General features: G+C 39.2%; 1 protein-coding gene across 4 annotated transcripts in view; it reads left to right on the top strand.

Annotated features, from left to right (window-relative positions):
* ZSWIM6 (zinc finger SWIM-type containing 6) overlaps positions 1-18,939 on the top strand; it is a 116,079-nt gene that overhangs the window by 63,487 nt on the left and 33,653 nt on the right. For all 4 annotated transcript variants that reach the window (XM_068665915.1, XM_068665914.1, XM_068665916.1 and 1 more), the window contains exons 3-4: positions 7,879-8,027; positions 8,562-8,712. In XM_068665915.1, the coding sequence (XP_068522016.1) occupies positions 7,879-8,027; positions 8,562-8,712 (300 nt within the window). The remainder of the gene's footprint in view (positions 1-7,878; positions 8,028-8,561; positions 8,713-18,939) is intronic.

An 18,939-nucleotide genomic window follows, 5' to 3' on the forward strand; every position in this document is an offset into this window, starting at 1 on the left:
ATGTGAGTGATGCAGGGAAGACTAAAACAGTCAAGGGTGATTAGAAAAAGGGGAAGGGAGGGGTGGGAAAGGAAGGACAGATGACAGCTATATATGGCTATATTAGCTGTGCAATGACTAATATAAGATGAGAAACAACAGAAAGGATGTTGCAGGGAGTGCTTAAGTTTGATCAACTTTATAATTATTCTAATCACAGGCATGCTGATCTTTGTCACCTATTTCCTTATTGTCAGAATATGTCTTTACTCGTTAGTTTTTATTTTTAGAGAAATACTTAATATTTGTCACAGCCCAAGTAGCAAAAAGAATTACAAAAAAAAATCACAATAAGTTTCAGTAGGGTATTTTAAAAATGCCCACTGAACTAAAATGTTTGTCTTGTATGTGTTGCTGTCTTCCCAGCAAATGAGATTGCAGTTTGTCTTTATTGACTATTGGGGTTTCTTAACAAAATACTAAAACTGAAGTAGAAAATCCAGATAGCGTAAGAAAGTAAACTGCCATTACCAAAGAAAGCTGGGTTACAAAAGCGGATCTCTAGCCTCCTGCTCTTCCTTCCAGACTCCCATAAAACGGTAGTCTGATTTGATGTTGGGTTTTGTTTGTTTGGCTGGTTTTTGTTTACTATTTTCAAAAATACAGGATTTGTTCAAGGAAAAAGTAACTTCCATATAGCAAGTGAGGATTCTTCCTGGATACATAACTATAATTCTGTTATTTTGATCTTCAAATCCTTAAAAACAAAAAAAGTTATCAAAAGAAATGGGCTGGTTTTAATAACATAGGTCGATGAACATAAGATCACCATTCACTCTCTCAGATCTCCTGTGCTGCAGATGTTCAATTTGTAACATAAAACTGTCCTGTAGACCTCGCTTGCTTTGAACAGTTTAAAGTTTGAAGTGGAATTACATTGAACACTGCTTGGAGGCACGGGTAAATCAGAGGAAAAACTTACAAAAACTTGCTTATGAAATTAAGAAGAGACCTGACACACAGAGAAACACCAGAAACAGCTTTAAAAAAAGGAACGTCCTGATTCTGTAGTTGTGTGGTGAGGTATTCTTCAGTGTTACCTAGAGGAATTCTTATTTCAGGGTTACTTTATCCAATTTTTTTTTCCTCTACTGGTGGCTTCACTAGTTCTGTTTTTGTATTTCCAGCAATAGGCAAAAGAAATCAGCTCTGTTGAATACCATTTATTGTTTTATAAGAAAGATCCACGGCTTTGAAGAGCTCTGACCACAGCATTTTTGTTGACTTGCTTATGAGCTGGCTGGGGAGATGGAATAACTGTGCAGTACTTTCCTTGCACACAAGGTGAATTGGGTATTTATTCATTTGTTCAAAATTCTGTCTTGTGCAGCATTTGATGACTGCTTTCAGCCACTTCTGGGGTTAACTAGTGAAGTGAATTACACTGCTGATACAGGTTGTGAAATGAGGAATCCCTCTGAGATCTGATACAAGTGATTGAGATAGATACCCCGTCTTTCTTTCTGACTTTCTGAGCCTCACCCCAGGAAGAAATCAAGGGATGCTCCTGGAAGGAAGCATGGGAATATGTGGTCTCTTCACTAAATTCAGGAAAGCTGAATGAATTATTGGGAATCATATCCTCTGTTTGCTATGCTAATTTTCACTTAGTAGTAGTTATGCTACAAGAGGGTTTTACATCTTTTCAGGGCACAAAAGCACTTCTTACAATTGAGAAGATCTGTTGCATCTGATTTTCACTTGTGACACTGCTACAGCTGTACAGGTTCCTGATCCCAAACCTGGAGATGTACAGAGTCTTAGTCAGGTGTACTGAGGACAACTGTAGGTGTTTATAGCAATACCCGAAAGTCTGTGCTTCGTAACGGGTAGCTGCACGTTACATCCAGCCAGGGATGCTCACTCTGCAAGTTGGGTGTAGATTTCCATCCTACTTAGCTGAGGCCTTTCCTCTTATTTTTTTGTACTTCATAGCAGAGGAATCTGTCAGGTGTGTAAAGCTGTACAAATAGTCAGGACGATGGATTATCAACCAGGTTTGTCAGCATGTACCTAGCTTTTCCTAGGTGTGAAACCTTCACTTAAATATAGATCGGTTGCAAGATCAAACTATGTCCCTGAGATTTTGAGTGGAATTAGGAAAGTAACTGCAGGATTTGAGGGGGAATAGGGGAGGATCAGTTTACATACTGATATCACATAAGAATTGATTTGTCATTACGTGCATAGTGGGAAAAGGTCTCTTACTGGTATAAGGACAGCCTAACAAAACAATTTCATTTTTTCATTTAAGTTATATTATACCTTTTGTGTTTAGTGTCTCTTCTCAAAGGACCTATATGCATTTCTCCAGACTTTCTCCCATTCTCTAATTAGATACAGAGGACAAGTCACACGTTTACATAAAGCTACATGCAGATGAACTCAGATTTAATGTTGAGGAACTGGGAGCAGCAGTCCCTGGGTACTAACTTCTGTATTTGTCCAGGCAGATCTGTGTATACACCCCCTGCAAAGATTAATCTGTAACATGTACTAGGAGATGCAGTGGAAGCATTCAGGAAGGCAACATCTATCAGAAAAATATTTGATTTAAAAAGAAAAAAAAATCCCATTGCCTGAAAATTTCAGAATATCTAGTGCTGTTCCTGTATTGTAAGTGTCAACAGGCAACCTAGAGATATAAGGGAATGTGTTAATCTAAACGTTGTGTATTTAATTGATGCTTGTTTTTTAGTGGGGAATAGTAGGGTAGGGTTGAGTAATAGAATACAGTGCATTGCCAGTCTGCTACAGTTCCTTAAAGTGAAACGAGAACTGATTAACATTTAACAAAGATAAATCTGTGTTTTTAAAAGAGGGAATCTTTCATATGGTCCTGCTTAAACTAGCAAAATTGAGAACCTAAATGTAGGAGAGGAATGTAGGAAATAGCTGGCAGTTTTCTTTTCAGGAAGGATAAATGTAAAGTGCCCCAGTGCTTAGCATTAGAGTTGCCTGTGATCCAGATTTGGGAAGGAAGTAACAACAAGACTAATGAAAACTAAACAAATCTCAGAAACCCAAGCAGATGTGAATAGGCAGTACAATGTAAAACGAAATGAAGGATTGATAACCACAAAACAATGTGAAAACATACTTTATGGAATTTGTATGTTTAGGAAAGGTTTTTGCACATCCATTCAGCATTAAAATAGAACATATTTAGAAAACAAATCATGAGCTTTTGTTTTGAGATGTGGAACGTAAAAATAAGGGGATGCAGTGAAAACACTGCATGGCAGTCTAGACTGGTAAGGAAGCTTTTATCTGTCATGCACATGTAGGCTTTGAAAGTTACTGCTATATAATGCTTGCGAGACCAGGATTTTAGCAGGAGAGGTTAGATACTGTCAGCAGAGAAGTTAATAGATTTTGCTGTGCAGATGGAAGGGGAAAAAATGGTTTGGAAGTTAAATTTGTTGGGGAGAGGGGGCGTTGCTAAATTTGCTCACCAGCTTACCATAGCATGTCCTGTTTTTACCTTTTTTGTTATTAGCACTGGCTGCTTCACAGCAATTGCTGTTCTCCTTTGATGCTGTGCGCTGCTTAGCAGGTGTTATAATTCCACCCAAGAGTTCTGAAATTAAGGACCAGATGAAGTGACTTATGTATAAACTTTGAATCATTTGGGGAAATCAAAGACCTACTAATATCTTTGAATCATTAATTTTATGATCTTTGGTTTTATATAATTACTGTTTAGAATAGTCCTGAGTATACTAAGTTTATAAAAATCAATTACTGTTCTGTTGTGAATCAGCATACAGCAAACTTGCTCTCTAGCTGGGACCATTCAGTCCTTGTGTAGTACTCAGTAAGCCATGCTTTTTATTTGTAATTGTTTTTCTTATCTTCTTCCGAATGCTGCCATGGGATGACATTTAATAAAATGTAACTGATCTACAGTTCATTTGTATACTTAAATTCATAAGACTTTTGTAAAGTGAAGTTCAAAAAATTCAGTATGGCTACGACTGCCATAAATTCAGCATAGTGTCAGTTGAAGATTTAGAAAGTTCATGCCATAAAGACTGAATTCTATTATTCTAATGAAATTTCACTTTTGATCTGCTCCTGAGCAGTCTGCAGTATAAACCATTCCTAACTATGCTTAACCTATTTTAGTTAATGTCCCTTGCTTTGCTTCTGCTTAGTTTTGTTTCTGCAGTTGTTTTCCATATACAACACAAATTCTTGAATGTGGTTGCTCATTTTGTAAGCAACTGCACTTAAAATTGCTATGTAGATGATAAGTGTTTAAATTTTTAAAATGCTTCTACTTCTGAGAACTTGAAAGATGATTATGCTTAACATGTAGCCTGTTGCGGCTGTAAATATGATAGGTTTGTACCCCATTTTCAATCTTATTTGGGTGTTCAGTGTTAAAAACAATCGAGCACAGTATTCCTGCTTTGGTTGCTAAGATCATATGATTGTTTTAATTTTAGTAAAAGAACATGAGTAAATGTCTGTCTGTATCTGTATACTGAGTATAAATACTCTATTTGTTGTATTTAACTGTCAGTAAGAACATGACATAAAACCTATTTCAAAGACCAGTCATGACAGAAGTTAACAAAGCCAGAGGTTGGAGGGAGGGAGATTAATATGCGAGTGTCTATAAACTGACACAGTTTAATTACAGGTTTTAATTTTTAGTATAATTATACGGTGCTTTTCACTTTCATAGTTCAAATGTGAACTAATTTATCCTCATGACACCCCTCTAAAGCATGTAAGTAATATTTATCCCCAGTTTACAAGTGGGGAGAGGGATTTGCTCTTGGTACCAAGCTGTGTAGCAGAGGCGACGTTCAGGACCGCCTGGCTCCAGGCTGCCCTTTGATGGAGGCCTCGTGGTGCCCACCCAGGGCCACGTTGCACCTGGAGAGAAGCCACTGGCTTTGAACCGAGCCCTCAGAGCCTGAGCCGTCCTGCTGGTTACTGTTAGGACTTCATTTATCAGCTCTTAAGACAGTGCTCTCTTGCAGTCCTACTGCAGGTTTAAATAGTTCCTCCTCTACTAGCCTGGTCCCATGCCTTCCAAAGGAAAGTTGCAGTTCAGAAAGTCCTGTCTGTCACTCAGGAGCAATGCCTGTGTGAGCAGAAGAAAAAGGCTCGGTTATTGAGCGTTCACCTTCTTACAAGTGAACACAACGATCCTGAGAGGTGTCTGGTGGAGAGGCATGGAGATGGAATTGTGCACCTCAGGACAAGAGCAACGTGGGCAGGGGAGCTGAGGCTGCTGCCTGGGCCGGGACAGGGCCTGGGCCTTGCGCCCGGCCAGACGCGACGTCTCCAGGCCTGCTTAGTCCGTGGCTACCGCTGAACACGGCTCCAGCGGTGTTGAAGGATCAGTGAATTACAGCCGTGGCCAGTGCCAGTTAAACGTACACTGAAATCTCATTATACGCCCTGACAAAAAAATCTCAATCGTGCTGAGTGTAGCCTGTCTTGTAAGGAAAACAGCTTTGGAACTGAAGCATCCGTAGTGCTGTACTGAACACCGTCTTAAAGCTCAGACCCTTGGCTTGGCATCTTCAGCTATTGCAGTCTTTTAGCCCACTGGCACGAAAATAATGCTAGTGTAAGTATAGTGGTGCTGAGCCCCTGGGGAAAGTATATTTGGGATCCTGCTGGCAGAAGGGGCCTTGGCAGGGGCACTGCCACCGGCCCAGGGCAGCAGGCGCCCTTGTTCCTATGAAGGAACCCTGTTGTTAAAGAATCTGCGGTAGCTGAGCTGAAATTTAACCTTCCAGCACAAGCTGACCGACCGGCTTTTGATAAAATGTAAACAGTTATGGAAGGAATTTTGTTTTTTTTTCCCTAAATAGGGAAGCTTAGCTGAGGAATCTTGAGCTATTTTTAATATAATTTAAAAGTAGCCATACCAAGCTTATTTAAAGATAAAATTCCAGTGAAGTGAGGGATAAATATATTTTGAATATCTGTTCTCTCATATAATTCATTTTCACGGGTCTTTTTTTCCGTGTTTTAGAACAATGAAATATTTAAGCTATGTGCAAGGTGATATTACAAATCTGGGTCTGTGCAACAGCTGCACTGCTCATTCTCATGTGGCTTGATTTCCCTTTTTATCTTGTTCTTTGCAACTGAAGACTTACCAGCAAGTGTTTTATGTAGCTGACTGGATTGAAAGCTCCTTAAAACTAACACAGTAAAGATGGGAGAACTCACAGAAGAGGAAGTTTTTCATACCTTGTTTTTTTTGTATTATCTTGGGCTTGATTCTTATCTTTGGAGACACTCTTGTGGTTCCCGTGGAAGGCAGGAGAGTTCTTTCATATCTTCAAAGAAACCATTTCTTACTAATCTGAGTGTATGTGTATAAGGACAGCAGTGCTGCATTCCCAGTTGTAGGTTCTGAAGTTGGAGGCCATTTAGGAAGTTGCTGAGCTGGAAGATTTTTTTGACTCTCTCAGCAAGTAGTAGACAAGGCATCCCTCTGACCTTTTAAATCTTCTAGTTGTGTTTTCATTGAATAAAGATTCCACCATTTGCGGCAACTGCTGAAAAGCTTCACCTACATGGCACAGCTACAAATGTGAAATGAAGGCTTAAATCAATAGGATCAATGTTTAATTCCTCTACATTTGAAGATCTGTCGATGTCTACATTTCAAGTTCTCAGGACTTCTTTGAAAGCAATCTTTTACAATTCTGACCATGTAATTTTCCTTTCCTACAGTATTCTTTTAGTATTGGCTACAGCGGTAACATGGACTGGGATTTAAAGGTGATAGACTGTGTAATGTAATTCAATTTCTAACATCTTCTCAAAAGCTAACAGAGATGGAGATTCCACAGTAGTGACAAGCCCAAAAGCAAAACATTGAGTTAAGTTGAATCTTGGGTGTGCTTAAAATACTCTATATCTGTTATGGTCATGCATTACCTTGAGTTGTTTCTCTGACAGTCCAGATAAGTGTTTTTCAGCCATTTCAGTTTGAATCCTTTAAAAAAAAAAAAATACCCAGCGAAGCAGTAGACTTCTTCAGAAATATACTAGGTGGAAGAACTTGGTTTAGTTAATTCTGTCAGCCTTGAGATGAGTGGAAAATCGCATATCTCAACTGTAAAATTTGATTTCGAGCAACCTGTGACCAAAGTGCTTCCTTCTGTAAATCCAGTCACTTCAGTTTGTACTAGGCTAATTCAGGTGGAGTTACTCTGAACTGATTCTGTGCTGATGACATTGCCTATGTAAAATTGCTTCTCTAGAAGCGCCAGTCTTACTCAGCTGTAACTCTTGCTTATGATGGAAATGCCTCTAGTACTTTAAGACTACAGATTTGTTTGGGGATTTTTTTTACTCTTTGTTTAGCTTTGCAGAGCCATCACAGTTCAGAGGCACCGAGGTGATGATTTTCCTCGTGTTCATCAGTAGCAGCGCTCACTAGCAGTCACTTAAACCTGAGCAAGATTGCAGAAGGTACAGGAATTACACAGGTGTTTTGGGGAGCGTGGTTTTAACATCACAGTTGTAGAAGTACTATGCAAAGTATAATTTTCTTTGTAAAAGCATTCAAGTATACCTGCTGAGATGGGAGGAAAAAGCTCATCTTTATTTTAATGTTATAATATAAAATATTATTTACCTAAATAGCATTTTGTAGGCTGTCATTGCTTTTCCACTAAGTGCATAAGACTACTGAGAAGAAATTTAAGTCTGTTTTAAAAAGAATGCTTAGATTAAAGCCAAGACATCCAAAACAGGACAAAACAAATCTATAAACCTCTTCAATACTGCTCTCCCTTGGACCCATGAACCTTTCATCTTCATGTAGAACATAATTTCTTTTCTTGCTGTTTACAGGTGCTCCTGACCCAACAGCAGGTGCTAGCATAGATGATGAAAACTGCTGGCATTTGGATGAGGAACAGGTCCAAGAACAAGTTAAAATCTTCCTCTCCCAGGGTGGATACCATGGATCAGGGAAGCAGCTCAATTTGCTTTTTGCAAAGGTGTGTTGAATATTTTAAACCTTTCCCTTTTTCTCTCCCCAATTTCTCCGGCCAGTTTGTACTTGTTAGCGTCTCATGTCAAGTTCTGTTGTTGTAAAACAATACAAAGCCTTGAGAATGTGGTAGCAAGTTAATAATGGGCTGTTGTACAGCAGCAGACCACAATCTCCTATGTCTCTGAGATCGGATTAGGTTATGAAGTAACATTCCAGGCATCTGCACCTTCGGTGTTCTTTTCCTCCCCACCCTCAGAATGCTGGAGAAACCTGTAGAAATGATAGTCTTGTAGTAGCTTGCATAATACACCTGTGGATTACTTGTGGAAGAAGTGTCTGAAGAATTGCAATGGAATACTGAAATCAATATCATAGCTAAAATTGGGAAGGTAGACTATTTTTTCTACTTAAAAATGTCGCTTCAGATATATTAATGGTATTTCTTATTCAACAGAGTTGGAAAATTTAACACTGAAAAGTATTGTCTGTACCATGGTATATTTTTTTTCAAGTTTGTATTAAAAGGCTCATTTCCTAGGTGCGAGAGATGCTAAAGATGAGAGATTCAAATGGAGCTCGCATGTTGACATTGATAACAGAACAGTTCATGGCTGACCCTCGTCTGGCACTTTGGAGACAACAAGGAACTGCAATGACTGACAAGTATAGGCAGCTCTGGGACGAACTGGGTAAATGCACAGACTTCAAAATCATCTAGGTGTTCATGTTTATAATGAAGAAACAATTATATGTTTGGGGGTGGAGGGAAACTTTATTGTGGTACTGGGTAAAACAGGTTAGAGTTTTCTGCAGCTTTGCTTGTTCAGTTAAGGCTGGGCGAAATTGAATTTCTGATCTACTGGGTGAGACAATGCAGTTGAAGGATAGGAGACATGGTGTGAAACAAGTACAGTTGCAACAGGTTATAGGTAACCTGAGGATCTAAAAAGAATAAAGCGAAAAGTGGAAGTGTACACAGCGGAGGGTAGGTATATAAACCAGTAGTGCAGAAATGGGAAGTTTAAGAAAGAAATCATTTCACAAGAGAAGTAGAAGGCAAAAAAAAAAGAGATTCATTAGATTCATTAAGAGTATTAGACGACTGCAACAAAGGAAAGCAGAAGTCCATTACATAGCAGGGAAGGAGATCAAATAACAGAGGGCTGAAACAATTAACACGTCTCTACAGGAAAGGTCAGTTGTGACCAGATACATGGCTTGGACAACAAAGAGAGGAATGTGAGCTGAAATGGGCAAGGAATGCTTAAACTGGTCTGAGGGCACTTGCTCTAAAGTGTTCCAGAAACTCGATGACACAGCTTTGAACTATTTGTAGCTGCTTCAGAAGTTCTCAAAATGTATACAAATTTATAGTAGGGTGAGGAAATTCAAAACAACTTGAAGGTAAATGTCACCAAGATTTTAAAGGAGTGAAAAATATTAAGTAGCCACCAACATTGCTTTCATATGCATGTACTGGAATAAACTAATAACCAGTTAGTGTTGTAAGCATGTAGAAGATAAGTGATAAAAGACAACATGAATTATTTAAAATACAGTGGTAAACCTGTTTCTCTAAAAGAGTGTGTGAGTGAAAGGATTAATGTGGTATACTTTAGATACATAAGGTTTTGGGTGCTGTCTTAGAGGCTTTCTGAAAGCAAGTTGAAGATACACAGCCTAGATGAAATTGCCTTGTGGTTCGTGGAACTCAAAGTAGTTACCTGTGCTTTCACACACTCTGCAAAGACTCTTTAAGTCTAGACTTACAGGAGCCTGTCTTGAGATGTGTTCTGGCCCATATGGCTATTCCTGACTTATGTGGCATGGAAGATGCATATATATAACTTACAGATGACGCCCCATGGGACTATATGTAAACACTGTGGAGAACAGAGCCAAAACTCATAATGGCCTCGGTAGGTTTTAAAGGTGCAAAATAAAGCTAAATGAAAATAAAGCAAGAATAACTTCTTCATAGAAAGGAAAAGTCAGAAGCAAAATTTGAGTTTTCCTACTTGTAAAGGTTAAAGATGACCGTGATCGATTGCACATTGTCTGGGGAGGTTAAGATTAGATATATAATGTTAGCATAAATGATGTTCACTCTAAATGAAGCATTATATTAATAAAGCACCGGCTGTCTAGTTGACATTATAGATTTAAGTGGTAGAAAGCCTTAATATCAGAGCAGGCAAAGCTGTGTTACAGAGAGTGTAGATATAACTACTTTGCTGTAAGTGTAACAACCCTCTTAGTATGTTATTTTTATGATGCTTTGGCTTGGGGACTAGCACCTTTTGCCAGGCAGGACATGTGCTTAGCTGGACATGCATGCAGGAAAATGTCATATCCCACCATACTGAAAACTGCAGGGTGTCTTGCTCCATTGCTTATGTGGGTTGAGCTAGTAGGTGGTGGGAGAGGCACAAGTGCGTTCTCCATCTGTTACCTGTAACAGCCTTAACCACATGCTGCCAATAAACCTGAAAGTTTTCCTTAAATTTTCTTAGCAGCTCCTCTTCTTGTTTCATCAGTTACATATTAACATCATCTTCTTGACAGTACCTTGTCTGAAGGTGAAGGAAATGGAATCTGCCTGCAGCATCAAATAAACAATATCTTAGATTAATTGAATTGATTGATTTACCTCTATTTAATCAGAATTATTCTTGCCACTCCCAGAAAGCCACAGTGCAACCTCCAGCTTCACCGCTACTGCACTTGTAATCTGAGGCAAACCCTGCTGTTGGGGTCCTGCACTGCTCTGCTTCCTCTAACAGTATTGAAGTGTTTTGGTCGTGTAACAGTTTCAAATGCAAATGCATTTCAACCAGGTCAGGCATGTAGCAGGCTAAAAGGAGAACGTACCTTGGTTCTTCCACCTCTATCCTCTATCATGTGGCTAAACTGTCCAGTGTGTCCCCACGCTGGTAGGATTTCTCCCACTGGTGCACTGCAAGTTCCATGAAAATTGCTCTTAACTGGGTGGCTCTCTCCAGCTTGCCTTCTAGCTTATATGAAAAGTACAAGCTGCTGCCATGTTTTGGCTAGGGTCTAACCCAGATTTTCATTCAAGTTGAACACATCTCTTTTTCTGGGTGAAACATACATCTCTAAAGACATCTGAAAGTATAAAAATCAAAGGAGGTTTTAAGACAGACCGTATTTACAATAGCGAAATACAGAAGAAAGAGCAGGATGTCGCTGGAGACCCACAATCTGTGGTGGTAGTGGCAGAGAGAACTTGGACGTGGGTTTTGAGAGGTGATGGTATCGTTATGCTCTGAAGTAACATTGGTTTCCTTTCTTGTTGTCATCTTGTAGGCTGTCTGGGAACTCAAATATCAATAAAGGAAGTGGGGCAGGCCTTTGCATACTTTACTTTTTTTGGGTATCTGCTCAGAGTAATCTGGGAGTGGCATATATGTATTTTCTTTTGTTTTGTTTTTTAATTGCTTTATTTATGATCTCATTTATTTCACAGGTGAGTAGCAATTTGATGTAGTTATGGAAGATTTTAGGACATGTGAAGTATGTAAATATAGACTCTGCTTAATAAAGGCTTGCTTGCTTGCCCTGGTATGCTGTCTGCCAACCACTAGGCATATGGCCACTTTGTCAGCTCCATCTTGGCATAGGTTTTTAAGCATACTTAAATAACTTCAGCTTTGCTCCTTGACTGGGTCACTCGAGCCTTTCATTAGAATTTAACTGATGCTTCCTGCCTGGCACTGAGCATTGGCAAGGGTACTGGAAGGACACTCTAGTCTCTGATCAGAGTTCCTACTGAAGTGTATGGTAAATTGTATTGACTTCAGTAGAAGTCAGATTGGGTCTGAGCGTTCAAAGGTGCTGATTTAAATAAATAAATTAATTAAAAATAAATACTTCACATCTAAGTGAGAGCCTAGCAATTTTCTAATACAAAGGCCTAATTCAGTAAGCAATTTACAGTTCAAAGGCCTCAAGTTAACTAGCTAGTTGTGTGTAAGGCTTTTTTGTTGTTTTTTAAAGTCGTTAGAACAAGAGGAAGAATATAATAATTATGCTCAGCTGATTCCCCCATTGTATGTCAAAGAATGGGTTGAGCTAAATACTACTTAAGGAACTCCAAAAGCGCTGTATTGGAAAGATCAAGATTACAGGCTGAAGCTCGTATGCTTTTTAGCCTTGTTCATATGCTTTTCATGCTAGAAGAATGTAGATGTGACTTCAGTGATGCACTGGTGAACACTTCTAACTTGCCACAGCAATACGTGAACGCACTTTCCGGAGTTTAGAGCTGAGCTAGAATTCTTTGTGTTGTTGCTGTTTAAATGGTGTCTCGGTAGGTAAATTCCACATGCTGATCTTTAGGTGTTTAACTCTCAGCAACTGTGGTTGAAGACTTCAGTCTATTGGAATGATTAATTATCTGGAGCCCCTTGGTTTGCCATTTTAATTAAATTGCATTGATAAAATGGAAGAATATGGAAATGCACAGTAAATATCTGCTGATGCCTATTGAACTGAGATCTCTGATTTCAAGGAAAGGTCAGTTAACCTTCTTTGTACTCTAGAGGGAAAAAAACGGTCCATGCAATCATACTACAGCAGTAATTCTTTAATATTCATCCATCAAAATTAAGTTGAAGTTGCTTGTGGTCTAGAAAAGTGAAAAGATTTCCTTAATAAAAGGGGAAAAATTGACTTTGTGCCCCAGCACAGGGATTGTGAGGGCTGCAAGGCTCTGCTTTGGAATTAAATGTTGAGCACTGCCAGATGCCAGACATCGAGAAGAGGCTGAGTTTTGTCGGCAAATGGGATCTGCAAGTTAATTGGTGTTTTCTGCAGGCTTCTGGCTGTGAAATGAAATTGGAAGCCCTTTAGCCACATGGATAATACAGGACCTGAATACAAATGTCACATGTCACCATCAGGGCCCACTGCGAAACAATAGTGTTCCCACTCGAACGCTGCGCCATTACAGATCATTTAAATATGGGGATTACATTTAAACTAAAAGCCCCATTTGCCTTTTACTGCAATTTAAATGTCCTCTTAGCAAAAGCTAAGTGACAAATTAAATGAAAAAAGTGCCCACATTTTTAAAGCTGTAATGCAAAACAACCTTTTATTGCTTCTCATGTGCCACGAATGAATCATTATACTTGTCAACCCTAAACCAAGCCATAATTGGAGCAGCTACTGTTATCAAAGCGGGGCTGCTCTTGTGACAGCTTAATAAAGCTGAAACTGTTAAATTAAATCCCAGATGCTTAATCTGATGAAAGCAGTCAAGTAGAAGAATCTAAGACAAGTATCTACTGCTTGGTGGAGTGATGGAGCCCAACAGCTTGTCAACACGTAGATTACAGGATCAGATATATTTTTTTTGTGAACTACCATTTTCAGTATCTTTATATCCTCTTGCTTGCCTTTGCTGTGAAGAAACTTCATGTAATTTGCATGTTTCAAAACAAACATTTCTAGCAGATTTACTCCATTTTGATATTTAGGAACAGTTTAAGGCGGAGGAGAGCTGTTTTTTTTAAGTCAAGGATTATCTTTTTATGGAACAAAAATATGACGGCTGTGTCATGGGGAAGCTCCAGAGAGCTCCTGCAAGTCAGGGCTATGGATAATTGGCAAATGTGTTCTGGGTTTTCATCCTTCTTAACATGATCTCTGTTGGTGCTTAGGTTTCACAAAATTAAGGAGAACTTAAAAGGCATTCTGTACATCCAGCTGGGTCTCTGCACTTTAATATATAGGCTTTTACTGTCTACCACATGTTGGTATTTAAAGTCTTGAGTGTCAGAATCTCTTACAATATTGCCATGAGCTTTGTCTGTGACATAAAGCTTTCCTTGGTGACTTCTAACAATGCTTCCTCTTATGCACACCAAGTGAGTTGTTCTCATAAAGGTATTTCCTGAGCAGAATAACATGTCTTTGCCTAGTAGTTCTAGTACTCTTAGTCTTAGCAGCTTTTAGCTAGTATTTAGACCTACCATGAGCTGCTTTTTAGTGTTATAACATCTAGGTGGTCTACTTTGAGTTCATGTTTGCTGGTATTTCAGCCATTTTCTGGATTAGTGATGTACTTTAATGTTAAAATTTAAAACTAAAATATCATTTTACTTGGTCATGTCATGCAGAGAAATAATGGAACATACTTCCTGAAGAATCATGCCTAAAATTTTATTAGTAACACTTTGCTCCTCATCTAAGACTTAATTCTAAATGCTGAATTTAGGCAAGGAATCATTACTGATTAATTAAGAGAGATTTAATTACAATTTTGCCATGAGCAAACTAATGATTGAATGTTAAATAATGCTTTCTTGATTTGAAAATTGCTGTGATTTTTTCTGATACAAGTTTATATTCATCTCTGGAAAATACCAAGTTATGTTCTTTTAACCTTAACTAAATGAAGCTATCTTCTCCATCTATATTTCTATCTCAGGCATTCCTTCCCTTTGCAATTAGAGAGACAAACTTGTATGAATGGGACATGCCAGCTGTTCTGAACAGATTATCTCTGCTTAGTATTTAAGGGAGGGAGAAAAAGGACAAAAGCAGCCAGGGTTGTTGCCAGTGTGCCCCTGGAGAAACTCCTTCTTAATGCCAGATTTAGTGACTGCTTCAGGGCTGCCATGAGAAAGAATCACTAAAGTTAAAGCATTCATTACAGTTTTTGTGCTCCAACACTGTTTTTCTAGAGCTGCATACTTTGTCCAGTCCCTGTGTAGGATTAGTATATGGCTGAAATATGGACGTTTCCTCATATTTAGTGGTATTTCTGAAATAGTATGGCAAGGCTGCAGTTTTCAGATTTGAGTACTAGGCATATATCCATATTTACATGATTCCTGCACCTCCATAAAATAAAGTAACCTTAAGATTTCTTAGCTTAGGTAAACCAATTGCACATATCATATTTTTGGCCTTGAAGTGAAAGCTGTAGGAATACTCAAGTTTGAAAGGACATGGAATACACCATGCTTTACTCAATTGCGAGAATTCTAGATGGAGTGATGTCTTAGATATTTGTCTACAAATATATCATATCCAATGGGCTGTCTGTCGTTGCTTAATTGATAATCCCTTTCTTACTGTTGGGTTGTTTTGTTTTAGCGGCCATTGTGTGGTTACCATACAGTTACAAAACGTGTGCCTTCAGTTCATGCACTTGAGGTTGCATCTGCCCTTTCACAAGAATAAGCTGTTAATATATGTCAGTGTATCGCAATGATTTATACTATTGGAGGCAGTAAATTAACAGTACTTCTGAGTTAGCATCACAAGACAGTTTTGCTGCTCTAAGGCCTGAGTTATGAGTGACAACTTAAAGCAATTGCTGTCGTGGCCCTAGAGTGTCTCAATTGTTGCTGTCACCTTCATTTCCATGGTGAATGAAGCCAGGCTGCCATTCTGCAGAGATGGGTTCTGTCCATCTTTTCTGAGGGCAATTTCTTTCTTCCTCGATTACCAACAGTAGAAGTTTATTGGCATCTGTCATAATGGTATTAGAAATGCTGGCTGTAGTATGACAATAGATGGGAGCTATTTTCAAGGAGGGTATTTTTTCATGTGGTAAAACTGCATTTATCAGATTTAAGGAATAATGGTAAAAGTAATTCCAGTGTGTAAGCATAGCTTGAAGGGTTTATTTTTAGTGCTGTACAGAACCTTTGGGTTTCCATTTAGTTGAGTTGGATGGAAAGTACTTTTACAGTAGGAGCCACATTTTTTTTAAGTACCCACATTAAAGCTGTTTTTTAAGTTTCTATTCCTAAGCTCCTGAACTGATTTACTCACAAATTTTCTTAGATAACAATAAAAAATATGCTCTGTGTTGGAGCTGATACAAACTCATTACTGCCCTAACTGTGGAACTGTGACTTCCATGATTAAGGACAGAGTTTTACTATGAACCTAGACAGGTATTTAGCATTATTTTTTTCCTTCCTCTCATTTTTTTTTTTTTTCCTCTCTAATGTTAGTCTGTCATTTAATTTTCTGCTACCACTTCTAGTAAATACCAGAGCTAGAGAGAATTGATAGGCTTATGGAGTGGAGTTTCTGAATGACTAACTTCTCTGAGCTTTACTGCAGTCCAGCAATTTGACCATGTGAAGTTTTCCAGTTTTCTCTTGAATGGATACAGGGAAAATAACTGAAAAATTGGAAGAGCCACTTAAAGTGAAAAATGCAAGAATCATAGCTGTCAAAGCAAGAAAAAAGGTGACCTTGCTTGTGATTAGGGACCTACATAGATTAAAAACTTGATAATGAAGATGCTCATCAAACAAAAAGAAGTTGAAAATATTAAGTTAAGCTGTATAAATTTAACTAAAAAATAATATTAGAGTTTTGAATCACAGTAACCAGGCACTGGAACAGCTAACCAAGAGCTGTACTGGATTTTGAAACTGCAACTTTAAACAAACAACAACAAAAAGTGTAATACACTGTTTTTTGTAAAAACCATCAGTTTTGGAGTTGAAGCTGCAAATAACCCGGGAACAAATAACCCTTGGTGTATTAAGGAATTCAGACTAGGCAATCAGAATGTGTTCTATCCGTTTAGAACCATAGCATCACAGAATGGTTTGTGTTCAAAGGGACCTTAAGGACTATCTAGTTCCACCCATCCTGCCATCAGCAAGTACACCTGCCATTAGATGAGGTTGCTGAAAGCCCCTTAGATGAGGTTGCTGAAAGCCCCATCCTACCTGGCTTTGAACACCTCCAGGGATGGGGCATCCACAGTTTCTCTGGGCAACAGTTCCAGTGCCTCACTACTGCCTGAGTAAAGAATTTCTTCCTGATATCTAATCTAAATCTCCCCTCTTTTAGTTTAAAGCTATTCCCCCTTGTCCTATCACTCCACTCCCTGACAAAGAGTCCCCTCCCCAGCTTTCCTGTGGCCCCCTTTAGCTGCTGCAAGGCCTCTATAAGGTCTCCCCAGAGCCTTCTCTTCTCCAGGCCGAACAACCCCAAATCCCTCAGCCTGTCTCCAGAGCAGAGGTGCTTCAGCCCTCTGATCATCCTCATTGCCCTCCTCTGGACTTGTTCTAATACTTCCATGTCCTTCTTGTGATGGGGGCCCCAGAACTTGAACTCAGGACTCCTGGTGGGGTCTCACGAGAGCATAGCAATGGGACAGAATAACCTCCCTTGCCCTGCTGGCCATGCTTCTTTTGATGCAGCCCAGGATACAGTTGGCTTTCTGGGCTGCAAGTACGCATTGCCAGCTCATGTTGAGCTTCTTGTCAACCAACACCCCCAGGTCCTTCTCCTCAGGGCTGCTCTCAATCCCTTCTCCACCCAGCCTGTATTGGTGTTTGGGATAGCCCCAGCCCAGCTGCAGCACCTTGCGCTTGGCCTTGTTGAACCTCATGAGGTTCGCACAGGCCCACCTCTCAGGCCTGCCCAGGTCCCTCTGGATGGCATCCCTGCCCTCCAGAGTGTCGACCACACCACACGGCTTGGTGTTGTGGGCAAACTTCTGAGGGTGTGCTCAATCCCATGTTGCTGACAAAGCTGTTAAACAGTGCCTGTCCCAATACTCACCCCTGAGAAACACCGCTCGTCTCTGATTTCCACCTGGACATGGAGTCATTGACCGCAGCTCTTTGAATGTGACCAGCCAGCCAATTCCTTACCACACGGTAATCCACCACATGTATTACCATGTCTCCGCCACTTAGAGACAAGGATATTATGTGGGACAGTGTCAAAAGCTTTGCACAAGTCCAGATAGATGACATCAGTTACTCTTCCCTTGTCTACTAACACAGTAACCCCATCTGGAAGTCTGGGGTGTTGGGCTGTTTAGCTTCTATTTATTTGTAGAAGGCTGTTTTAGGTTCAATGGGCGTTGTAGCAGTAATCATATTTATTCTTTTCTGACCTTTCCCACCATGCAATGGAGTATTTGCAATTGCTCTGCTTTTTTGAAGAATCAGAGGTATTTCCCTCCCTTTCTTTTATTGGTATCTTGTTTTATTCTTTTTAAACTTTACAAGTGTGTACCTTCCTAAGAAAAGAAGTGAGAGGAATTCATTCACAAATTTAACTAGAGGTAGGATACTTTATTTATAGTTAGTAGACACATCAACTTTTCTCTTGAAAATTGTCAAAGTCTCTGAAAGTAGACTCCTGAGAGTGGATTGCTGGGCAAAATATTTGATAAAATAGCTAATGTCTGCTTTGGGCAAGAGCACTGTTTGTGTTTACCACCTGGTTGTAAATATTGGAATCGTACTGAAAAAAAAATTGCAAAGAAACACACAAAGATGATCATAAAAGAATATTTTTGTACTATTTGTACTATTATTACCAATGCTTTTACCTTAAATTGATTGCTTGTGAGCAATTTGATTAATCATTTTGTGAATAATAGAGAACTTTAATTAAAGTAGGATATTGGAAGTGCATAGAGGGATGTTTAATTGACATGTGACAGATACCCAAATGCTCTCCCAGGGGGACTGTAGTGTCAGTGCCAAGCAAGTTTCTGTTATTTTATGAAACCTTTTGGTCAAATGTTATGTTACGGCATACTGTTAGTGCAGTTTGTGTAACAAACTAAAGACAGCGTACAATGGGCTCATGCAAAATGACCGAAGTGCGTGGCTAGTTCCTGTTTCCATTGTGCTAGAAGTTGAAACGTAGGAAGACCAGAGCAAGAGTTTTTGTTACTTGACACACACAGATCAGAGCATGTAGTTGATGATAGCTTAGAATAAAATTTCAGCCAAATTCATGTATGACTTTACCCTTGGAGCAGAAGTATGCAGTCAGAGGGAAAGGAGACCTTAAGGAACTAGATGGTGTTTTTTTGTTGTTGCTTTTTTTGTTGTTGTTTCAGTGTTACACCTACACTCTCTCTCTCCAACACATTTAGAGTTTAGTGTGCA

This window comes from Anas acuta, chromosome Z (assembly GCF_963932015.1).
Source record: "Anas acuta chromosome Z, bAnaAcu1.1, whole genome shotgun sequence".
Taxonomy (NCBI): Eukaryota; Metazoa; Chordata; class Aves; order Anseriformes; family Anatidae; genus Anas; species Anas acuta.